The sequence below is a fragment of the Gobius niger genome, assembly GCF_951799975.1.
Source record: "Gobius niger genome assembly, chromosome: 23".
Classification (NCBI taxonomy): domain Eukaryota; kingdom Metazoa; phylum Chordata; class Actinopteri; order Gobiiformes; family Gobiidae; genus Gobius; species Gobius niger.
In genome coordinates, this window is record NC_136874.1 from 12,913,449 (window position 1) to 12,938,855 (window position 25,407).

General features: G+C 44.9%; 1 protein-coding gene across 3 annotated transcripts in view; it reads left to right on the forward strand.

Annotated features, from left to right (window-relative positions):
- The window catches only part of LOC306981810 (sodium/potassium-transporting ATPase subunit alpha-1), a 71,914-nt gene that overhangs the window by 13,843 nt on the left and 32,664 nt on the right, over positions 1-25,407 (forward strand). Inside the window, exons 10-22 of one of the 3 annotated variants that reach the window (XM_079581520.1) lie at positions 98-406; positions 684-818; positions 1,599-1,791; positions 1,893-2,068; positions 2,135-2,271; positions 5,515-5,665; positions 7,249-7,572; positions 7,647-7,770; positions 8,592-8,737; positions 8,821-8,951; positions 9,938-10,039; positions 10,396-10,487; positions 14,009-14,191. In XM_079581520.1, the coding sequence (XP_079437646.1) occupies positions 98-406; positions 684-818; positions 1,599-1,791; positions 1,893-2,068; positions 2,135-2,271; positions 5,515-5,665; positions 7,249-7,572; positions 7,647-7,770; positions 8,592-8,737; positions 8,821-8,951; positions 9,938-10,039; positions 10,396-10,487; positions 14,009-14,037 (2,049 nt within the window). In that variant the 3' untranslated portion in view covers positions 14,038-14,191. Of the gene's footprint in view, positions 1-97; positions 407-683; positions 819-1,598; positions 1,792-1,892; positions 2,069-2,134; positions 2,272-5,514; positions 5,666-7,248; positions 7,573-7,646; positions 7,771-8,591; positions 8,738-8,820; positions 8,952-9,937; positions 10,040-10,395; positions 10,488-14,008; positions 14,192-22,389; positions 22,634-25,407 lie in introns of those variants that run through there. The other 2 variants (XM_079581519.1, XM_079581518.1) reach the window with 2 other exon arrangements.

The following is a 25,407-nucleotide window of genomic DNA, read 5'->3' on the forward strand; positions in this document are numbered from 1 at the left end:
ATTTTTTCTGTTATTCTTATAAGAGGACAGTGCATTTTCATGGACAAATAAAGCACAAGCACTTCTTTACCAATTCTCTCTTCCCGTCTCCCCCCAGGTGTGTCTGACGCTGACGGCTAAGCGCATGGCCAAGAAGAACTGCCTGGTGAAGAACCTGGAGGCCGTGGAGACCCTGGGCTCCACCTCCACCATCTGCTCCGACAAGACCGGCACCCTGACGCAGAACCGGATGACCGTGGCCCACATGTGGTTCGACAACCAGATCCACGAGGCCGACACCACCGAGAACCAGAGCGGCACCTCCTTCGACCGCAGCTCCGCCACCTGGGCCGCCCTGTCCCGCATCGCCGGCCTCTGCAACCGCGCCGTCTTCCTGGCCGACCAGAGCAACGTGCCCATTCTCAAGGTGGGGTATTGTCACAGGAAACCGCCACACGCTGCGCACCGGCTCCTCCATTCAGGCAGCTACAATGCACCGAGCGTTCATTATTTAGTAGGCGCTATATTTAACTTTGACGACGGCTTTTAACAATGTTCAAATGTTACGAAAAAAATCATATCTGGAGTGGAGTTTTGGTCGGTGGAAGTAGCACGGTTTGAGCTTCTACTTTGCTTGAGGCTCATGTTTAAGAATCAACGTTCATGCTTTGTGGTCTGATGATGTTTCGACTTGCCGTTCACAGAGGGATGTTGCCGGTGACGCCTCCGAAGCCGCTCTCCTCAAATGTATCGAGTTGTGCTGCGGCTCTGTCGCCGGCATTAGAGAGAAGTACCCCAAAGTCGCCGAAATCCCCTTCAACTCCACCAACAAATACCAGGTACACCCTCATGCTCTGGGAAGAAGGGTTGGCGCCTTCTAGTGGTGGGGCTAAATTCAAGAGTATGTACACTCAATGGCTTTGGTGTTGTGCCATTTACATTATCTGTGTATGACTTTTCCTTTTCTGTAATTCCATAGACTTACATAACATAGACACATGAACATCAAACACCTAGAGCAGGGGTAGGCCCTCAAGATGATTTTGAGAAACATTATTACACAAATCAGAGAGTACTTTTAACATTATTAGAGTTAAATGGGTGAAAACAGGTAGAAATACTGTCAATACACCCAATGAGGTCATATATTATGTACAACACTGGCATTTGAAAGAAGTGCATTCTCGTTTTAAGGAAGAAATGACAGAAATTTATATGAATGAACAGTGAAACCTTAGATTACATCTAAGGTTTGAGTAGATTTGGTCTGGTCTCAGTAGTTATTCTCTTGATTCAGATAATTTTGTTTCCTTTCAAGTGAAAAGCAATTATTTGTCTGATTTGTTCCATTGGTGCTAACATTTGTATCTTGGATTACTCCAAATTAGACTCGAATTCAACATAGAAGATCTTTAATTCAAGCAATTTTAAGTCATTTATCTCCTTTAAGATGGTAATTTTTCCAATGTTGTGCTTTACTTTGGGCTGCTACTCAGCGGCTTCAGCCCTCGGTCTATTTACGATAAAGAAAATCGGCCCTCCGCCAAGACAACTTGCCTACCCCTGACCTAGAGGCCACTTAGTACGTTTTATGAAAAGTTTCTGTCGCCCCCCCGCAGCTGTCCATCCATAAGAACGCCACCCCGGGCGAGTCCAAGCATCTCCTGGTGATGAAGGGAGCACCCGAGAGGATCCTGGACCGCTGCTCCACCATCGTGCTCCAGGGCAAAGAGCAGCCGCTGGACGACGAGATGAAGGACTCGTTCCAGAACGCATACGTGGAGCTGGGAGGCCTGGGAGAGAGAGTGCTGGGTAAAAAAATACAAATGAAATGAAAACAATCGAAAGTCATGTGATTTCACCTCAGTCATTCAGTTTGGAGTTCATAATGCAATGCAATGCAATTTCGATAGGATTCTGCCACTTCAGCTTGCCCGATGACGAGTTCCCAGAAGGCTTTGCTTTCGACACGGACGAGGTCAACTTCCCCACCGAGAACCTGTGCTTTGTTGGACTCATGGCTATGATCGACCCGCCCCGTGCCGCAGTGCCCGACGCCGTGGGCAAATGCAGGAGCGCTGGCATCAAGGCACGTAGAGACGAAACACGACGGCACCTTTTAAAACATCACGTATTAACTGTTTTCTCCGTGCAGGTCATCATGGTGACAGGAGATCACCCCATCACAGCCAAGGCCATCGCCAAAGGTGTGGGCATCATCTCTGAAGGCAACGAGACTGTGGAGGACATCGCGGCTCGCCTCAACGTACCGGTTTCTGAAGTCAACCCAAGGTGAGAACAAAGCCATAATAATATTGTTCCTTCATAAAAAAAAACAGACCTGGAGTTGAGTGGTTAAGGGCACAACATTGGCTTTTCTTTATTTTCAACACGTGGGATTATGTAGGGAACAAAAATGTGTTTTATATTTTAAATCCTTCAAAATGTAACTGGATTCATCAAGTTGTCACTGTAATAGTTTAACAATCTGTGAAGTCAAAACTATTTCTGGCGACTACATCGTGAGGCTCACCGAGTAAATGTCAAAAGTGTGCATGGCAGTAAGTAAAAGACAGCGATTTGAAAGAATCTATTGAAACTTTTTTTTTTTGTTCAAGGCGAGACACTGCAGGTGAATAGGGAAAAAATGTATATTTACAGATATCAATTTCAAACTTTTAATGTAGATTATTGGCATAAAAATGTGAGAAAAAAATACATGGAAGTTTTCTATTATTTTATCTTTTCATTTATCTTTTCAAGGTGTTTTATGCCTAAAAATGCCCCAAATTTCCCATCTTTTCGGCGCCGAAATCTGAATAAGGGATAGAGCTAAATTCTAATTTATGGTTTCATTTTATTGATAAATGAGCTGCCAAGACTTTCTCAGAGGGGATTTAGGATTTATTTTTAATTTTTAAAATAGGCTGTTTTTTAGTGGAAAAATTTGTAAAAAATTAATTTTCGCCTTATTTTCTGACATTCAAAACTCAATAAATGGGGCTTAGGGATTAAATAATAAAAAATCCCTCTGAAAAAATCTTACAAGTATTGTTCAGTCCAAGGCTGGAACATTTGAAGTCTTTAGGTCCGACTGACGTGGACATAGTGTCGCCACAATGACAGAGAAAAAGGCCCATGAAATTGCATTCTCCCATATAAGTCTATGGGGGAACATTGAATCAGCGCAATATTTAAACATGTTATTGTGAAGATTCTGCATATTTTCTGTTTCCGGGTGAAAGCTTGTATGTTCAGAGACCAATTTGGCCCAAAACATGAAAAATGAAAAAATTGACTTTTGCCTGTAGTGTCTCCCCTTAAAGTAATTCGATATGTGGTCACTCGGAAATGAACGCCTCCATTGAGAATCTAGTGGACATAGCCTTGAAATAAAAGAAAAAACAACACATGTAAAAAGCATTTAGAGACTTTTGATGTGTAGCAGCCACATTACTTTTTCCTTATTGAACAATGGCACTTGTTTCTTCCCCTCACAATATATTCTATTTCCAAATGGGGATAATAAAGACCCTAATGTGCTGTTTGCGTCCTAGTATGGATAAAACAACAAGTTTCTAGAACACCACTCGCCAAATAGGGACTATTTTGCAACACAGAGCGATCCATCTCCTCGCCGCTGCTTGGATCTTTGTCAGGTGTTGCATCCCGTGAATAGGACCACGTTTTACTTCTCTGAACTTGTCAATTGTCTTTTCAAACTCCCCACAAAGAACTGAAAGAAAACACTAAAGAGGTGAGAATGTATAAAATCGGGGCACACTTCAATGTCTTAGTGTTTTCATTACATTACTTTAAGTTGTAACCCATATAATGACTGAGGTGCTAAGAAGTGTTTTAGGTATTTTAAAAGCTAGAATAATGCACAACAAAATCGTTCCACTTTGATTTCATTTGCGCTGTAGCACATAAAAAAGTGTTTTGGCGAACGATCCTTTCACCGCACTGCTTTTCATTTACTGCGGGCAAATAAATCTACTCCGGGCCGCTGGCTTCTCCGGGCCTTTATCAGCAAATTTCTCTGTGGACGTCTTCCAATCGAACCCCCTCTGCTGCCTGAAAACTCTTCAAATGGAAAACGCTGCGCTGCTCTCGCCAGTGTATTAGTTAAAAGGTCCGATCTCGTACTTTTAGCCGTGCCATTGTCTCTCTTATGTGATCTTGATCTGGGCCTGGTGGTGTTTTAGCAGGTGATGGTTGGTGTGAAAAGGTTTTAACAGTGTAGTCGACATCTAAAACCATCGGGATCTGTCATAATGTGAGACGTTTGAGGCTAGAGGATGTAATGTGGTGAAGACGTGCGACAGAATAGAGGGTTTCATGACATGCCATTCCCATTCTGCTGCCTGCAGAGGGCGCTCCAGGCCAATACCAAATACTTCCCAGGCCATTTTCTCAATCTTGACTGTTTCTTTTTTCAGACTTACAGTATCAGTGTTGGGGTAGCACAAAAAGAAAGAAAGAAACAGACAAAAAGAAAGTAGGAAAGGAACATTTGAAAGGAGGAAAAAAGGAAGAAAGAAAGAAAGAAGGAAGGAAAGATGGAAAGTAGGGAAGGAAGGAAGGAAGGAAGGAAGGAAGGAAGGAAGGAAGGAAGGAAGGAAGGAAGGAAGGAATTAAAGAGAGAGAGAGGAGGGAAGGGATGGAAAGGGAAGGAAGGAAGGAGGGAAAGAGAGAGAGAGGGAAGGAAGGAAGGAAGGAAAGAGAGAGGAGGGATGGAAAGGGAAGGAAGGAAGGAAGGAAGGAGGGAAGGAAAGAGAGAGAGAGAGGGAAGGAAGGAAGGAAGGAAGGAAAGAGAGAGAGGAGGGAAGGAAAGAGAGGGAAGGAAGGAAGGAGAGAGAGAGGAGGGAAGGAAAGAAGGGATGGAAAGGGAAGGAGGGAAGGAAAGAGAGAGAGAAGGAAGGAAGGAAAGAGAGAGAGAGAGGGAAGGAAAGAGAGGGAAGGAAGGAAGGAGAGAGAGAGAGAGAGGGAAGGAAGGAAGGAAAGAGAGAGAGAGGAGGGAAGGAAAGAAGGGATGGAAAGGGAAGGAAGGAAGGAAGGAGGGAAGGAAAGAGAGAGAGAAGGAAGGAAGGAAGGAAAGAGAGAGAGAGGGAAGGAAGGAAGGAAAGAGAGAGAGAGGAGGGAAGGAAAGAGAGAGAGAAGGAAGGAAGGAAGGAAAGAGAGAGAGGAGGGACGGAAAGAAGGGATGGGAAGGAAGGAAGGAAGGAAGGAGAGAGAGAAGGAAGGAAGGAAGGAAGGAAGGAAAGAGAGAGAGAAGAGGGAAGGAAAGGAGGGAAGGAAAGAAGGGATGGAAAGGGAAGGAAGGAAGGGAGGGAGGGAGGGAGGGAGGGAAAGATCACAGCAGGCTGGAGAACCACTTTGTGACATCAGCGGGTGAGGGCAAGTGTTAATGAGATTTGGACAGACTGACCCCAAACCAACTTCAGGTCTGTTTGACATTGCGAGCTCTGCAAAAAACCAGTGTAAACTTGTAAATCTGGCTGAAAATGAACGCGGTGTGGGCGTTCTCCGCAGGGATGCCAAGGCCTGCGTGGTGCACGGGGGAGAGCTCAAAGACATGACCACCGAGCAGCTGGACGACATCCTGAAGTACCACACGGAGATCGTGTTTGCCAGGACCTCGCCGCAGCAGAAGCTCATCATTGTGGAGGGCTGCCAGAGACAGGTGAGGCTGTGGGCAGCATGTGACCGGGCTGTGTGTGGAGGCTCTGGGTAGGTACAGGATTGATCATTTCAGAGCAGAGAAGACCAAGTATTGTCAACTGGACCGGGGACGTTTCACTTCTATTCAGTTTCTTCTCACTCTTGTTGTCTGAATGTAAGATCTGGCCACTCTGGGACAGGTTTTAATCCTTTTTTAATTATGACTTATTTACTGTAGATGGATAACATCTGTTGTAAGTACTAATTATAATTCTATTTCAGATGAGCAGCAGTTTAATGAAGAGAAGTTGGGAGGAAAAGTTAATTTTATTAAACTTTTTATATAGTTAGAAGGAAAGTTCCATGTTCTGACTCACTAATTTCTCATTGATATAGATACAGACGGCTCGAAGCAGCCAGAGGCGGAAACTGAACTTTCTCCCATTTCTCCACCAATTACTTTAAGAAATGCTGAATGTACTTTGTTTCTACAAATTAAAGATACAAAGTGCTTCAAGAGCCCATAAATACAACAAAAAATGGACAATGCTACTGGCTAGCAATGTCCTGAAGCTATTGTTTGCTTCATGCTACATATTCTAATGTTAGCTTCATGCTACATATTCTAATGTTAGCTTCATACTACATATTCTCAGGCCAGTGTCATGCTACATATTCTAACGCTAGCTTCATGCTACATATTCTAATGTTAGCTTCATGCTACATATTCTTAGGCCAGTGTCATGCTACATATTCTAACGCTAGCTTCATGCTACATATTCTAACGCTAGCTTCATGCTACATATTCTAATGTTAGCTTCATGCTACATATTCTCAGGCCAGTGTCATGCTACATATTCTAACGCTAGCTTCATGCTACATATTCTAATGTTAGCTTCTTGCTACATATTCTCAGGCTAGTGTCATGCTACATATTCTAACGCTAGCTTCATGCTACATATTCTAATGTTAGCTTCATGCTACATATTCTCAGGCCAGTGCCATGCTACGTATTCTAACGCTAGCTTCATGCTACATATTCTAATGTTAGCTTCTTGCTACATATTCTCAGGCCAGTGTCATGCTACATATTCTAACGCTAGCTTCATGCTGCATATTCTAATGCTAGCTTCATGCTACATATTCTAGCGTTAGTTTCATGCTATATATGCTGACGTTAGCAACAAGTGCTGTTTTTCGCTACTACCAAACAATTTATGGGTGTGTAATAAATATGTTTATAGTCCGCCAGAAAATGGGTAAAGACTGAAAAATTGTGATTCCCATGAGAGCTTTTTTTCCTCCCTCAGCTCGGCCACGCCCCCTAGTGACGCATTCCACCTGTATCTATAACATGGTTCTTTACCTCTACCCAAGTCACTTCCTGTCCAATAAGGAAGTGAAACAACAAACATCACAAAAAATGAACAAATGAAAACTGGGATGCATTTTTTTTAAAGTTTTAGCAAAAAACCCAGCTTGGTATGGATGATCAATGGCTTTAATAAAATAGTTTTGCATTTAGATAGGACGTGGGATAGGACATAATTTCTCAAGCTATAGAAGCAAGCAAGGTAAAGATCCTCCCCTGCTGTGTGTCTTCAGGGCGCCATCGTGGCCGTGACCGGTGACGGCGTGAACGACTCCCCGGCCCTGAAGAAAGCAGACATCGGCGTCGCCATGGGCATCGCCGGCTCAGACGTGTCCAAACAGGCCGCCGACATGATCCTGCTGGACGACAACTTCGCCTCCATCGTGACCGGAGTGGAAGAGGGACGCCTGATCTTCGACAACCTCAAGAAGTCCATCGCCTACACGCTGACCAGCAACATCCCCGAGATCTCGCCCTTCCTGCTCTTCATCATCGCCAACATCCCCCTGCCCCTGGGAACCGTCACCATCCTCTGTATCGACCTGGGAACTGACATGGTGAGGCTCGACACACCTCAGCGGGAAACCTCTCTTCAAATAGTGCCGCAAACTAATTCCGCGTGTCTGTCCAGGTCCCCGCCATCTCTCTGGCTTATGAGGCCGCTGAGAGTGACATCATGAAGAGACAGCCCCGAAACCCCAGAACAGATAAACTGGTGAACGAGAGGCTCATCAGCATAGCTTACGGGCAAATAGGTAAGTGCGTCAGTCGCTAAAATGGCCCGATTCACTGGATTTGCGTCACATAACGTAGCAAAATGATCAGTCATCATATCATTCCTACTTTGACAAAGCGCCTAGAATTTAGGATTATAGCTATATTTCATAAACTAATTCCAAAAGTATAACGATGGCACGAAAAGCTGTCTAGAAAAGAAGGAAAGTCCATGAATAAAGGTTTATTTTAAATCTCCTAATGTCATGACAATCCTCCTCTGGGAGCCCAATTAGGTCTTCATGCTGCCCTTATTTTGGAACAGTCTTGGCCTCTGATTTTGTTCCCTGGTGCCGCTGTTCCCCCATTTCTAAGGACAAGGAAACGGCGGGTCTTCCCACCGAGGCTATTGGGAACAGTGGGCATTCCCGACTCCAGACAAGTGCCGCTGTTTCCGGGGGGAACTCACTGACGTCCTGACCCTGATTCAAACCCAAACTCACACTTGTTGTATCACTATTACTGACAGGGCTGGACTGGCCATCACGACGACTGTTCCCAATGGGCCGACACACCTTTGGGCTGGTCAGAGAGATTAGATTAGGCCCATGTTGCACCTCAAATGGCCCATAATAGGACACATCTTCATCCTTGGATTATGGTCCCAAGATATTTTCTTATAATGAGCAATTTCTTGGATGTAGGCCGACTATTAGTCCTGGCACAACAACAAGTGAAAAGAGTTTATTCTAACACCCTTATTGACCCGGAGAACCTGAGTGCAGAGGGGACTGGTAATGCCCCAAAAGCCCAGACAATCCAACAACTTATCCGAGTGTGCGGTTCCTGCTCGTCCTTCCAGGTATGATGCAGGCGACGGCAGGGTTCTTCACATACTTCGTGATCCTGGCCGAAAACGGGTTCCTGCCCATGGACCTGCTGGGCATCCGTGTTTACTGGGACGACAAGTACGTCAACGACCTGGAGGACAGCTACGGGCAGCAGTGGGTGAGTATCACAGCCTCGACAGTTATTCCCGAGCTCTCTCTCTCTCTGTGCTCGTTCACTCATTTCTTGGTTCTTTCTTTCAGACGTACGAGCGCAGAAAGATCGTGGAGTTCACCTGCCACACGGCATTCTTCGCCAGTATTGTAGTAGTGCAGTGGGCCGATCTCATCATCTGTAAAACAAGGAGGAACTCCATCCTGCAGCAGGGGATGAAGTATGTACTTTTTACTTTTTAAAGTACTGAAGTATTTACTGTACTTTTTGAAGAGCATTGGTACGCTGCCACCTGCTGTTCTGGAGAGAAGCTTTGAAACTGAAAACACTGGAGACTGTTTGACTTTTCACAGAAGAAGTAGTGGAGAACAAAGTAGTAATGGTTTCTACTCGAGGCTTGAAAACAAAATCTTAATTCAGATTTTTAAATTTAAAGTCCTAAAAACTCATAATTTAGCTGAAAAAGAGTCTAGGTCTTAAATTTAAAGTGTATGTTTATGATACTCCTCCTCAGAGAAATAATATACTATGTGATATTATGAATATTATATAACAATTCAATAAATTAATAATCAATTGAAATGATTTGGAAAATTACGTCATAACCCGAGCTTTTATTTCTGAACAAAAGTCCAAAAAAAAAACATTCTGTGCTCATTACACTAAAACTATAAACATTTAAATGGCAAAAGTGTAAAATGTATTTGTAGATATAATAATTTAATGATCAGAATGCATTTTAACTATATATATATATATATATATATATATATATATATATATATATATATATATATATATATATATATATATATATATATATATATATATATAAAATTGTAATTCATAAACAAAGCAATAGAGTAAAGAGTAAGGAGCAAGGAGCAGTCCTATGATGGGACTGTACAGTTCTAATGAGGGACATGGCTCAGGTCTGTCCCTATGTGCTGCCCCTACAGGCCAAAGCTGCAACTGCACTCATGGGAATGCAATAAGCTCTGCTAACTTCTATGGCAGAGATGCCACCGGGGTCCAGACCGAATAACCTCGAGGTCCTCATCCGGGCCTGTGTCTCAACAAAAATACTCAGATACTCAGCAGTAAACCTGACCACCTCCTTGGGCTTAAAGCATTAACATCACTCATGTGTCATCTCCATCATTGACACCCCCCAGCATCTCCTCATCCCCCGCCTTTGTCTTGCAGAAATCGCATCCTCATCTTCGGGCTGTTTGAGGAGACCGCCCTGGCTGCCTTCCTTTCATATTGCCCCGGGATGGACGTGGCGCTCAGAATGTACCCCCTCAAGTGAGTCAGACACACCATTCCCTCAGCATTTCACGTTCTGACGTCAGGATTACCAGGTTTTTAATAACAGCGCTACACATCAGTCTGCTTTCGTGCCTAATTGGGCCTCGGCTTGTGTTTGAGTCTATTTGTGCGCCACGGTGAATAATTGGATCTTATTTTAAAAGAAGCAATGCATGAAATCCTGTTTGTGTTAATGTGCTCAGATTAGCGTCTCCTTCAGTCAAGCTGGAGACATATTCCCTCCTTTGAAGTGCTACAATAAACACCAAAGCATCTGCGACCTCCGTGCCATCGTTCCCACTTGGACCAAATGCCTAGAATTGTCTAAATCTCAAATGTGTTTCCATCTTTAGGCCAAGCTGGTGGTTCTGCGCCTTCCCATACTCCCTCCTCATCTTCTTATACGATGAAGCCAGAAGATACATCCTCAGACGCAACCCGGGCGGTGAGTGCTGCTCTTTCTGTCTTTCTGCTCTTTATCGTTGTAAGGAATCTGACCTTTTCGACAAAAAAAAAACTAACCAGGGCGTTCGTCTCGAGACTCATTTTGAGATAATTTTAGCCCATGTCCCAGAGGAAGCGGTGTCTTTTGGAACTGTGAGTAACGCTGAGTCCGTCTATAGCTGAAGGCCCCGCTCTGTCTCTCGTGTTCTCGATTTGTTCGCTTTTTTTGGGCTCGCTTCTCCTCTCCTCTACCTGTTTTTGAAGTGTTTCCATCAGCTTTACAGTTAACTGGTACTTTTATTTTGTACCTGCTTGGCCTCGGTTCTAGCCAGGTTAAAGTCAAGCAGTATACATCATTATAGTTCTTCCTCAAATGATAATTTTTTGGCTGTAAATGCTGATAAAGTGGCGCTAGGCCGCAGTTAGCCTGTTAGCTTCTTCTTCGTGATTCCATTAGTGTGTATTGCGCCCTCCGACCCGGCGCAGGGAAAGTTGCAATTGTGGTTTTCTGGCCAGAGACACCAGGGGGAGATGAAAGACCCCCCCAATCATCCCATTAACACTTGTATTACTCCCAGAGGGATTAAGGAATGGATTTAGTAAGGTAAACAAGTTACTGAGTTCTTCTTTAAAGGTGCATTATGCAACTTTTTATATAAAAAAATAAAAAAATAAAAAATCCAGTTCATACTAGTGCATATTTGACCTTTCAGTGACGGTATGGGTTAGCTTGGCGCCTTCGCTCTCCATCCTGGTGGCTCATATGATGCTTCAGGATCAATTTCAATTTCAATTTTTAGGGTTTCTGGTAGGTTTTTGGAATGAAATGTATGTGTGTAACCATGGATACGGTTCAATCAGCAGCGAAAACCTATAAAACACTTGATAATAGAGAGTCCTACAGGCCATCAGGATGGTCAGTAAAGACGCTATGCTGACAACCCAGCACCCGCTAGGTCACTGAAAGGTCAGATGCACTCTAATATCAACTTTTTTTTTTACATAAAAAGTTGCATAGTTTACCTTTAACCAAATGCAAAATACTGATTTACTTTAATGTACTCTTTTTCTACTTCTGGAGCTGTATTCCTTGGATTTTGTAGCACCACAGAAAGAACACCAAACTGTCCGCCGCATTTTTAAAGCCCGTCATCCATGATTGGTTCTAGACAGTTCTGCTCTCAAAAGTGTGTTCATCGCGGTGCCGTTGATTGCCATCCTGTTGCCTGAAACCGAAAGCTTGTTTTCACTGTTTTGGTGAAATCATGACAACAACTTGACGTTTGCACATTGTCAAGTTCCCGAGCATTTTAGCTGTGGCCTGTGTGAGCAAAAAGAAAAGCAAAAGGATTGCGTTAGTGATTTATTTCGGCTTCTCGTGATTTGGATGTTGCGCTAATGATACCGTAGCGATACGTCGTCGTTACCCGGAGGCTTCGCTAACGCCGCACTCCAGCCGCCGAGGAGCACTGGCCCCGCGCATATACACAGGCCCCTGCATGTGTTCCAGCTGCACAACAGCCCTCTCAGAACACATCAGTGAGCATGCTCAGCCATGGACGTAATGTGTAACAATCACGCAGCACGTTAGCTTCACTCCGCTAACCAGCTCGGAAGGCAGTCACGGAGGAGGGAGGGCCTGGAAACACGAATGGAACAGATCCAGCCTTTTTAATGCGACGAACAGGGGGGAGGAAGTTTAAGATGTTTTAAGGTGAGACACGGCCAGTGAAAGCATACGTTTTAATATCTTAGTTTTATTGTCAATGAAAATAAAAACAAGACCCAAATCACACATTAAGATGTCCATTTTGTGGCATTTTTTCCCTGAAATCACTACAAGTTAGCGACATTCCACCGAGTCTCGCTCCATCTCTATTCACAAAAATATGACTCTGTTTGGTTGTTAAGCGGTTATCCAAATACGGTCATTCCTGTAGTTAAAGATACCAGTCGTGAACGTCTTTTCTTTAATATCATATTCCTAGCCCAATTTATTCCCAAAACTCAGAATGGCTATCCATGGGTGTATTGTATTAACTGGAAACCCTCAGACCTGTGTCCAGTTAGCTCAGTGTGTGTGCCCATGAAAGAGCTTTGGTCACTTCTAACTTCCCCCCTGTTTGGGGCTATAGGAATATGCTAACAACATCTTTGGTCTTTTTGTGTGACTGGGGGCACACAGTTCTTCCATACTGTGATATGTTCTTACCTGAGCTTAGACGAGTTGATACGTACCTGTCTGGTCTTTGTGCGTGCCCTTGGAAGAGCTTTGGTCGATTCCAACTTCACCCCCGTTTGGAGCCATAGGAATACATTGGGAGAGGCCAAATGCTAGCAACATCGTAGTCGGTTTGCGTGACTGAGCGCACGCACAAAGACCAGACAGGTACGCATCAACTCATCTAAGCTCCGGTAAGAACATATCTCAGTATGGAAAACGGTGGCCTGTTCCTTTAAAGACCTAGCCTAGCCCGCACTAGCTTCCCATCGCACTGGTTAGCCAAAACAAACGTTAGCACACAAACGTTAGCACACAATCTAGCGGCTCCACATGACGGAGGAGAGTAAAAAAAGTGGACAGAAAAAGGCATTAGCGGCACATGACCTAGGATGTTAACTCCACTTTAATTTTTAGCAAGGGAGAACACCATGCTAACAGAAATGGCCCGTATGTTTTCATCAGGGGAATCGGCATTGGCCCCCGGTGCTCCCCGTCTCCTGAAGACTCGCCGCGGCCCTGGCAGGTCTATATTTAGAGCGTGTTGCGCTGACATCCGTGACCCTGTCGGTTTCCCTCGCATCACTGTCACCCACCTGAGCCGCGGTATCACCCGCCCGGCGCGGGGCAAATGTCAGCTGCTGCCGCTCACACCGGCCCTCGCTGGCTCTTTGTAGCATCGTGTGGAGGCGCCGTAACAAGCTAGTCCTAAATATGGTGCCTCCAGCAGGGGGGCGGGACATGGTTCAATTGGAGATACAAGCACCGAATAAAGTGGTTTTGCTTTTAAAATGATTCATATTTGAGTAGTGCTTGTTACTTGTGTCATAATCACATCATTTCATGACCGCATCTGTCCAAAGTGTGTGCGTTTCATCATCTTTCAATTGAAACCGAGCTGAAAAAGAGGTTTGGATGGGTTTCGGAATCCAATGGGGCAAAAGAAATGATTTTTTTGGGGATGGGCTAATGGGCTTTTATGCTAAACCACCCGCTCCTCTAAAAGCTCCACTAAAAGCCAACATACGTAAGTCAACATATTATGAAACATAATATACTTTCATCATAATATGTTGATGTTATGATGAAAACCATGACAGGCTGCGCTTCTCAACCAGGGTTTAAAAAAATAAAAAGAAGAGGAAACTGAAGTTAAATGTAATCCCATTTTTCCATAATGGTTTAATTTGAACATCATATGGAACATGGCTCAGACAAACCTTGATTTTCCCTGTTGCATTATAAAGCCTTTGACTAGATAAACATAGTAATAATGTGGTGTCATGTGTGTCTGTTTGCAGGCTGGGTGGAGCAGGAGACGTACTACTGAGTCCACAAATGGTTTCTTCATTGTTCCTGCCCCATGTTACAGATCTGACTAACATGTTAGCCAGACCGAAAGCCAACGCGCCAAGCATGGACTTCAAACAAAAAGCATTTCTGTCTGTACGTGTCATTCACAATAAAGCATTCTGGTTTGTGTACGTGAAGCCTGTCTGGTGTTTGCATTTCACCTCTTCAAAGATTTTAAGTTTCATGATGTGGCTCTTGGTTTGAGAAGTTCCGGATTAGACAATTACCTTGTTAGTCCTCAATATTGTGGAAGCCAGACCGATGTGTTTGTGCTCAGACATTAGCTCCATGAGTAGCCGGCGTCGTGGATGCTCAGTGGAAATGAACTGGTGCTGTCTACATTGTGTTTGCCCTGGTCGTTAAGTAGGGGCCCCAATTCACATCCCTATGGGGGGGTGGTGAGAGTGTCTAGTCAAGCAGAACACTCAGACAGTGAGAAGAAGAAGTATAAGAAGATATCAGGGACAAAGTTTTTATTGGTCTTTTGAGGAAATGATCTGAAAGTCTGTCTTTTAAAAAAAATGTTTTCTTTTTTTAACAACCAAGGAACCAGACTTGTTTCTGGGATGCTAAGTTTGTTTGGTTTGGAGCTATCAATGATCAATGTAGGATGGACAACACAGTCCTGTAGGAGCTTACACGGACAATAATATTGAGATAATAATAAGCCCAATGCCCATATTGCATCATGGATAATAGAATTTCTTTTGGCTACCAAACAATATTTAGCATAAAGCAATGAAGAAAGCTCTGATTTGGACCGTCTGAACCGCTGGAAAGTTGTTGATGTAAATCGTTTTTGTCGTCGCCGTGGAGCTTGTTACAATATTAGCATAAAGTCTATTTTTACAACCACGGCTGCAAATGGAGATAGACAGAAACGGAAAGAACTGAACGGCTGTTCATATGTAGAGATGCTTCAAAAGTGACGACCAGTCATTGTTCACCTAGTTGGAATAACTATGTGAGAAAAACATTTCTGACCCTTGAAGGCGACTGTTGGACAAAGTGCAGGGTCTAAAACTGTGGCCTCAAGTCGGCGACATTTAGAACATTTAAACTGGAATGAGAAATAAATCGTAGAATAATTCTTTCTTTTTTTGTCAATAAGGAGGTGGACAGTACACAAAATTGTTTTCATTATTATTGTGACCAGAGAGATCCACATATAGGCTATGCCCCTAAATTTACTTTGTTTGCAATTATTATTTTTTTTACGAATGATCTGATGGTACAACATAGCTAGTCGATCGCTAATTTGACAGACGGAAATGTACCCACTATATTTAACATCAACACCGTTTACTTTTCCCTGTGATTTCAAGACAAATTTAAATGATTTAAAAAAGTGACGGTGTCTTTGTCAGGCTGATCCCAGGCCACCGTTTTTCCATTCTGAGACATGTTCTCACCTGAGCTTAGACGAGTTTATACGTACCTGTCTTGTCCTTGTGCGTGTGCTCAGTTACGCACAACGACCAAAGATATTGTTAGCATTTGACCTCTGCCAGCATATTCCTATAGCTCCAAACAGGGTGAAGTTAGAAGCGACCCCAACTCCGCCCAGGACCGCAACCCCAGCTTTGTTGAACCCTGGACTAGAGACCCTCAAAACCTGTTCTCACAGCCAAAGTTCTTTGCCCCGGCACCTGTACACAAACTGATTCTGTGGCTGGTTTCAAAAGGGCCCCGTGTTCGCCCAAGCCATCCCAACAGATGACTTTGCCCACTTATATTTTCTTTTAACGGCGGGCGCAGGAGCAGTCTGTTTGCAAACAAAATCGAGGCGGTGAGCGAACGGGGAGCTTCATGCGCGACAATAAAGACGCCTCGATTGGGGTCTGTTGCGTACTCTGTCATGCTCTTCAAACGCTGGCGCCTCCCCCCCCCCCCGACACCTTCAGATACAGTGAACCGTGCGGCGGATACAGTTGGCGGAAAGCGCGGTCAGAGAGAGCGAGAGAGAGAGAGAGAAAAGAAGCAGGCGAGTAGAAGGCTAACATTATCATGCCTCCGTCCTCCGTTCACAAGCTGGGCCCCTGAACGTGCCTGTTGCTATGGTAACCGCTCTCTTTCTCTCTCCCCCGTCCTGCTCTCTAATGTCTAAATAAAATCGGAGCTATTTTTAGAAGCACGCGGGCAAAACGCGAGCGCACACTGTACATGCGTGTCCATTCACTGAAGGAAGGCCCAGAAACAGTGAAAGCACGGGGGCCCGTTTGTCATCCATGGGTTCTGGATCAGTGAGGGGCCCCCAGACCTGCAGCCTGTTGATTCTGAACTGTGTTTATTCTGAACTGGAGCTTTATATAAGGCCTCTGTGGGCTAGGAACAGCCCTGAGATACAGAGACCCAGTGAGTCGGCGCTGGGAGCCAGGACTCCCGCAGTGCTCCACCTGCGCTCCTGCTCATTTACACCTCACAGCCGGGTTAGTCCAGTCTGCTGCGCTCGGCATGCCAGTTCACGGGAAACGGCTATATAAGTTCACTAACATGATGGAGCAGCGGCGGTGTGTGTGTTTATCATTTAGACAGGCCCTTTTTCACAGAGGTTTAGCTCATTCAGAAAGTCACTGCCTTTGAATCGCATTTTTCTTTTCTCATGGGGCTGTCACACGCATATTCTAAGTCCTGTACATAATGGCAGTCAGCAGACCGTTTTAACCCTCCTGCTTCTGATCTATTAAAAAAAAAACATCTATTTTATTATGACCGTGTCCACTAGATTTAAAGAGGGGGTATTATGCTTTTTTCAATCACACAGCACCAGTCTTTATCACTCGGAAGCTCGGAGGCGTCTCCAGGAGGTGGGGGCGTTCCTAGGAGGACTCAGGCAAAGCTATCCCTAAAATGGCCGCCATCAGAGTTTTTACAGATGACTCAAAAATCCGTGAATGTGCCAAGGCAACACTTCAGGCATGTTTTTAATGAGGGAATGTCATAATAACATGATGTAAAGCTTGAAAAAGTCAATTTTGCATAATATCCCCCCTTTAAGCAAACTCTGAGGGGTGGTCAACATCACATGGTATCTCCCAAATCCAAGTTCAAACCAACTGGATTTATCTTGACAACAAAAAATGTTATTTCTTCACAGACTGGGTCTCACAAGGCAGCACAGAGGACGGTTACACATGACAGTGCACAGGTGTTTCAAATATAGACAGTCAAAAGTAGGAATGCACCAATCCGATGCCGGTATTAGATATCGGAAAACAAGCACAATATCGTGTACCGATTCCAAATAGCCTATCTGATATTGAGGCGATCCCTCTTTTGGCTCTCGCAATTGTAAAAAACGTACAGCCACTAAATCTCAGTGAATATGAACATGCTGTATATTGGAACATATTGGATCTGTTTGTTAATGTGATCCTTTTGCCGGTGCTTTATATGTATTTTATATCGTGAATGGACTCGGAAGTAAGATGCTCACTGGCCACTGTGTAAACCTGCTGTCACTTTGCCTCTGCCCAGGGACTACACATGTAAATGAGCTTTGTAGCTATCTCTGGTCTGTGCAACACATTTGTCATTTTGAAGCTCTGGACCTGGAGAATTCAACAGCAGAGATAGTTTTAACCTCTGTAACTGTATGACAATAGTGTTGGAATAATAGACCACGACTTCAGCCTACACCTTTCACTCAAAACATGTTCTTATAGCCAGGCCTGTGAGGTAAATCATGCCCGACAACAAATCATATGTAGCAGAAACTGGTAGGGCATTCAACCTCAGGAAGAAAGAGCATACAGAATGTGAAAAAGAAGCTTGCACACGAGTCAGCCAGAAAGTTCCCAGTTCTTAAGAAGTCGGACTGCAGATGCCGTTGTCAGGCGTGGCTACTACAAGCAGGAAGACAGAGCCAAAAACTGTTTGAATCAGCTGACCAGACATGACACAGTAGCTGAAACTGTCGGTTTATTGTCGTCATTACTAAAAGACCAAATGAGCCTAATTGGAAAACTCTGCAAATGTACTTTTGGTCGCTAATGCTAACGTCGACCAATCAAAGCTGGGACAGAAACAATGATAAGAAAAGATAAGACTTGACTTATCTCACAGTGTTAGCCTTGGTATCCGTGGGTATCAGATAATGGTGGACACTCAACCCCCCAGTGAGGGTATCAGAAGCAAAAAAGTTGGATCGGTGCGTCACAAAGCAATCACTGTCCGACTCGAATCCAATCAACAAGTTAAATCATCCGGGTGCGTTGAATACATACGCCCAATCAACTGAACCGACAGGGAAACGTGCTGACTCCTGATTACCCAGCATGCCAGTGAACTACGGCACAGTCAGAAACTAATCGCACTGACTTGATTTGCTCTATACAGTACCACTGGCTACTCCGGGGGGAAAAAAATGCATACGCTGAGAGAGTATTCAGGGTATGCTCTCATTTGGCTTCTGCTGCCAAGTTGTTGAGTGGTCAGGGATTCAACAAAAGCTTTGCGGTTGATTGAAAATCCAACTTGTAACTGTCAACGTTTGAGCAAGAGTCGTCCGTTTTTTGCATGACTGGGCAAAGAAAAAGAAATCCTTCATCTTCGTGAGCCGATCCTCGTGTAAAACAAAGGTCAGATAAATATGGGTTTGACAGCAGAGGCAGCAGGAGTGTAAAAGGAAGATGGAGCACCAGAGGCGGAATCCGTACACTCGCATCTTTCCTGATCCGTCCGAGTTTATCTCCGCCGTCGTGCGCCGCGCTCCTCAGGGCTGGCAGATAAGCTTTGTCAGGATGCGACCGGCAGACGGAGAGCGAGCACAATGGGCTCCGATCAGCCTCCATCACCGTCTGAGATGGTGGGGGAAGAAAAGCCCGACTGACAGTACCGACAAACACCACCTTTTCCAGTCTTGCACTCGATTTTGTGGCTGAAAATAAAGACAATTGGGCCATGTTAGTTTTTCTTGTTGTTTTCTTGTGACGTCAACTTCGTTTGGCGCCATAGATCTGATTTGTGAAAGAAAAACAGACCAAGTGCAAACCAGGAAGTCAGAGTCCTCCAGCGCCAACCAGGAAGTCAGAGTCCTCCAGCGCCAACCAGGAAGTTAGAGTCCTCCAGCGCCAACCAGGAAGTCAGAGTCCTCTAGCGTGGACCAGGAAGTCAGAGTCCTCCAGCGCGAATCAGGAAGTCAGAGTCCTCCAGCGCCAACCAGGAAGTCAGAGTCCTCCAGCATGAACAAGGAAGTCAGAGTCCTCCAGCATGAACAAGGAAGTCAGAGTCTTCCAGCGCGAACAAGGAAGTCAGAGTCCTCCAGCGCCAACCAGGAAGTTAGAGTCCTCCAGCGCCAACCAGGAAGTCAGAGTCCTCCAGCACGAACAAGGAAGTCAGAGTCCTCCAGCGCCAACCAGGACGTTAGAGTCCTCCAGCGCCAACCAGGAAGTCAGAGTCCTCCAGTGCGAACCAGGAAGTCAGAGTCCTCCAGCACGAACAAGGAAGTCAGAGTCCTCCAGCGCGAACCAGGAAGTCAGAGTCCTCTAGCGTGGACCAGGAAGTCAGAGTCCTCCAGTGCGAACCAGGAAGTCAGAGTCCTCCAGCACGAACAAGGAAGTCAGAGTCCTCCAGCGCGAACCAGGAAGTCAGAGTCCTCTAGCGTGGACCAGGAAGTCAGAGTCCTCCAGCACGAACCAGGAAGCTAGAGTCCTCTAGCGTGGACCAGGAAGTCAGAGTCCTCCAGCACGAACCAGGAAGTCAGAGTCCTCCAGCACGAACAAGGAAGTTAGAGTCCTCCAGCGCGAACCAGGAAGTCAGAGTCCTCCAGCGCCAACCAGGAAGTCAGAGTCCTCCAGCGCCAACCAGGAAGTCAGAGTCCTCCAGCGCGAAACAGGAAGTCAGAGTCCTCCAGCACGAACAAGGAAGTCAGAGTCCTCCAGCGCCAACCAGGAAGTCAGAGTCCTCCAGCGCCAACCAGGAAGTTAGAGTCCTCCAGCGCCAACCAGGAAGTTATAGGCTAAATTAGCGCGCCGTTAGCATTGTTTACATCTCAACTCTGCCTCGCTTTGAACTCCGGCGTAGACGAGCTTCAAACTAACAAGTGAACAATCATGATGAGAGCTAAAAACGAGTTTAGGCAACAGCTCATTACTGCCTATGACTTTCACTGTTTGTTCAGGTAGTGCAGCTTTAAATGACAGAAAACTTGCATTACCCTCACAATTATATCAATAATCTAACAAAAGTTTCAAGCTGTTATGTGAAATTATAATTTTACTGACCACCTCTGGAAATGTCCGCCTTTAAAGTGATAGTCTGTAAGTCTAAATATTTTACTAAATTTATAGATGGTGTATAATTGACCGCCTGGGTCTGAAATTTGACTTAACATAAGTAATATTACATCCTAATATTTTATTTTCTTCTCAGACACTAAACATAATCCCCGGGCTATCACTCTGACCAATGAGACGAGCTTTCCTGTGAACCGGCCTGTCAGGTCCAATCAGGAGTGAAGGGGGAAGGAGCTTGATCGTTTGCTTTTCAAAGTTTGTTCCTGCTCTCCCCCTTTAGCTTTCTGGAGGGGGAGGCCGGGACTTGGATTGCTTACTTTCACATTTTGCTCACACTCTCTCATCACTTTGCAATCTTACAGACTATCACTTTAATGTCACACTAAGGACTGGGATAACCCTATGAATGATTTACTCAATTTTTAAAATACATTTCCAAATAGCCAAAATGTTGAACTGTAGGGCACTGAAATGGCAGTAAAGTTGGGGTGCTAGGACTTGGCACCACTGGCAATAGAAGAGGAACTCCAGTCCATTGAGTTTGCTGTAAAAGCGTGGGACGGCCTGGGAGTGTATGCGACCAAACAAAAGAAAAGTGGGGCCTCGAGCTTTCAGGGGCTGAATGGGCCCCACAGGCTGCAGTCTCTCAGAAGAGAAGAATGCACGAGTTCGACACAGTAATGCTCTTGTTTTAGAAAGTTATATGGACTGAACCGGGACTGAACGGGGCCCGGTGCGCCGGTGGATTCAGATCCGTGCAGCCCTGTCGGCTCCGCGGTGAGCAAGGCGTGTGCGAACAGCTGTTGCACCTGCTGAGGAGGCAGCTGGAGGAGAGTCATCCCACAGCAGGACCAAAAGTACACTTCTGTCAGGGTCGGGGAGAAATGAAGTCGTTCTTAAGGCATACGAACTGGTTTTAAAACGATTATCAAGGCATGGTGATGGCCTTGGAGGAAGTCCACACTATCAAGCTTGTGCAACATAAAGTTATCGTGAGCTTGAGTAACTATCAGGGGTGGACTGGCCATATGTCCATTCTGGAAGAGCACAGAAGGGCCACTGGCTCTAGGGCCACCGGTCCCGCCTCAACCGAGCTTTACCCAAATCTAAAAGCTAAAAAGAAACGCATCAAAATAGCGAGAAAAAGGGGAGGAAAAGTCAACAAAAACATGAGAAAAACACGGAAAAAAACAACAACAAAAACGTGAGAAAAACACAACAAAAAATTATAGAAAATATAATTTAAAAAACAAAAACATGTCAAAAATGTGGCGACGTGATGAAAAGTTTCCGTCACTTTTGTAGGTCTTAGCTTTCAAATGAGGCGTTACATTGTTGATCTCCAGTCGAGAAGCTTTTAGATTTGGGTAAAGCCCAGTATAAAAAAAACATGAATCTAAAAGGAATTCCGTGGAGTATGGCGTACCACAAGGTTCAATTTTGGGACCAATATTATTTATCATTTATATTAATGATTTTGCTTCTGTTTCTACGACCACCTTTCCTGTTCTTTTTTCTGATGATACCAATCAAAAAAATCATAATAAAAAGCCGAACTGGGGAAAATGCACTCGGCATCGGTTAAGGCTGGTGGTAAAAGGTTAAAATATGTATTTGTGGAAGTGCACAATTACGCTAATTTGGGCCAGGCTGGTCAGAGTCCAGGGCTGTTTTTCAGTCCCAGTCCAGCCCCTGGTAACTATGGTACTTACACATTCATTTTTACAGTGCTTGTTTGCATGCTCATTTTGGGGGGGAAAAGCTTGAGAACCCAGCTGCTCCAGCATGAAGTCCCAGTCCAGGACTTGAGCAGACTACAGCAGTTTAATGAGCGGTGTGGCTGCTTAACACGGTCATTTACTCTGAGGAGCCTAATGAAGTGCATCAGGTGTATCTCCTTTGCTGTTTTATCATTTTATATTCCCTGCATTGTGCATTGTTTTCATTCTACTTCTAGTGTAATCTTAAAAAAAGAAGGGGGGAAAAAAACCTCTTGAGATTCTGATGCTGAAGCCACGCCCTCGTCCGTGGCGTTACCATGGCGAGGGCGGTGACGTCACAATGGCCCCGTATAAAGCGCGTGGGTCTGCGGCTCCTGTCTTCGGTGCGCGTGAGTACGGGAGGAGTGGAGCATAAAAAGGAAGAAAAACAAAAAAAATAAAAATATTACAAAAATAAATAAAAAATCACCCGCGGGTCACAGCCGGGGGATTGACCTCATTTTCATCTCTTTTTTTTTTTAGACTGTAAATATTTTTTTAAGGTGGATTTTCGGGTTCATCTTCTACTTGAACTGGGAAGAATTCAGTCCACATCCTAGCAGCCATGGGAAGAGGAGTAAGTACCGCCTCGAGCTCATTGTTTCATTGTTTTTGTCGATATTTCAAACGCCTTGTTTAAGAAAGAGATGTATCGGTGTCCAGGGGCATACAGTAGCTACAGTGGGCAGATACTCTCACAAGTGGTTCGCCCTCGCGCTCGAGACAAACGCACGCTCGCGACGACAACAACAGCAGCAGCAACAACCTCTTTTCCCCAAACCGCTACTATCTTCAGGTGGCTCGAATTTAGGACTTCCGTGTTTTCGTCCCCCCTTTCGAAACGCCCATTCGCTTTCGGTTTATTGATTTCCAAATCAAATCTCGACTCGTGAAAGATGCTCCGCGCGCGCCTTGCAACAGCAGCTCGGTGTCCAGTTACGTAACGGGATGTTCTCTGTAAAGTTGCAAGTGTGTAGCGGCATTAGCCCCCCCCCCCGGTCCAAGATACGGAGATGATAATGGAGGGGGTACTTCACGCTTCGAAGGCTATACTCCTGTCGATTATTAAATGGGAGACTCTGCAGGTGTAAACTTTTTCCGTCAAATAAATTGTCGGAATTTCCCGGTTTGTACGGGGAGTCAACTTTCCGTCGCAGGTTTGTGTAGGGATATTGTGACTTCTCAAGCTCAGGGGGACAACATTTAAGCTTAAAGTAGCATTTAGAGACTCAAATGTGTCTCAAACTTTACCCCCGATAATTCCTGGTCTGATTTAATTCTGGTTATTTGTGTACGTACCTAAAAAAAAATCCGTTCGTACTGTATCTGTCGGCCCTTATGATCATTTCCCTGCAGAGTCTTGCCTTTTTCAGTTGAAAAGTTGCGCAAAACATCACCAAAACTTTTGATTCTTTTTCATGTGCGCACTTACTTCTTTACACATGAAGGGAGTGTGAATTCTCTTTAACGAAATAGACGGTGCAGCCCTTTTTTCCCCCCCTTCTACGCCGAGATTCAAAGCTCCTCCGTGACTAAATTATCTCATCAACTTATCACGAGCACATCTCCGTGAGCTGCGGGCGCATCCTGGAAATGCACCTGTTTTTTTGAGACTTTTGTGTCTTAATTTACCATGGAGCCAATCGCCATTTTCAAGACTCTCCGAAGTGATATTGATTCTCTAATCTCTGGAAACTGAGCTTTCCTGACATGCTACGATTGCCACGGGCTACTTTTCGCACCAAGTAGTAAATATATGACGTTCCAAGTACCACCGGGCCGAGATCAAGATTGAAACTGGGATGAACCAGGCTTTGAATCCACCTGTGTCTAAACTATGTGTAAACCAGAAAAACAGCAAAGTCTATTGGATGAATTACCACCAGTTGACTTGAAGAAATACCAAAGTAATCAAATTGTTGGCGACTTTCTAATTCCTCCCAAAATGAGCTAGCTTAATATCTAGCACTAGGGCTGGGCAATATTGGTAAACACAAATATCTCAATATATTTTTGGAGACCTTATCGTTAACGATGAGACGATATTTTCGCGAACTATCAGATATATGCAAAAAACATGTTGGGAAACCTCTACATTTCGATTGTTTTGGAACTCCGAAAGATAATCGTCTTGAACGAACGCCAAAAGTGCAGACACGCTTCAAATATTGTTTATTTCTATTTTCTAGCAGCTTTTTTTTGTTGTTCTTGACAATGGACATAAACTCGACGTTAGAAATGCGCATATCTCCCTAACCGCAATTTTGATTCGATCTCGCAGACGATATACATGTTTCCTACTTGCGAACCGTTCTCTATCTCTTTTCATTTCGGCCGACGCAAATTTCTCTTACTGTCATTCTCCGTGATGGCATGAATCCGAAACCCTCCAACTCCGCCCCGGCTTGAGAGCCCTTTTGATCGTCCTCCGTAGAATTACGAAAGACTATTTTTAGACGCTACTGTTTTGCAAATACCGCGTCGTATTGGAATATTGGCACGGTCGCCACACCCCGATCTCCCCCTGCAGCCCGCGGTACCAAAAGCCTCATTATGGATTCAGCCCGCGAGGAGGAAAGAGGTGATGGAGGAGGAAGAGGAGGATGTGTAAGAAGGAGGGATAGGGAAAGGAGGCGAGGAAGCTGGGTAGGAGACAAGCTGGTCCGGGACGTTGGCGGGAGATGTGAAGCTGCAGTGGCTTATTCAGTCCATTTACAAGACTCTTGGCATCATGCTCGCCTCTCTCTCTCTCTCTCTCTCCCCCCCCCCCCCCCCCCCCCCCCTCCTCTCCTTCTCCCATATGCGATGAAAGCCATGCCCTGCCCCCATTCAACCCCATCCCCACTGCACCCCCCCCCCCACCTCCCCACCACCACCACCACCACCGTTGGCTGCTCCTTCGCTTCCCTCTTCTTTCTTCAATGCTGGCACCGACGCTTCCATGCAGTTTGGATTGGATTTTTTTTTGGGGGGGGGGGGACAAGATTTGCAACTTATCATTGCAAATATGACAGGGCGCGTGGAGAATGGATGTTTTCTCGGTTTGCAGGAGGACAGTATCGTCTTTGCCATCCGAGAAGACTTGCCCCCTTTATTTATGCACATGATCTCGGTTTGCTGTCAAAAAATGGCATCTTATCTTAGACAAAAATGACTTGAAAGGGCTTTGTTTTGGACTATCTTATTGACAATGGTACAAGAATGATTTTTCTTGCCTTGACTCTTGACTTTTTGTCTCGTTCAAAGTCTTTTTGCTTTGTTTTAAGTCAATTTCTCTTAAACCCTATGCGATTGTACGCTTGTTCCATTGGCAATCTCATATCAAGACCGTCTCAAAATCAGGGTTAATCG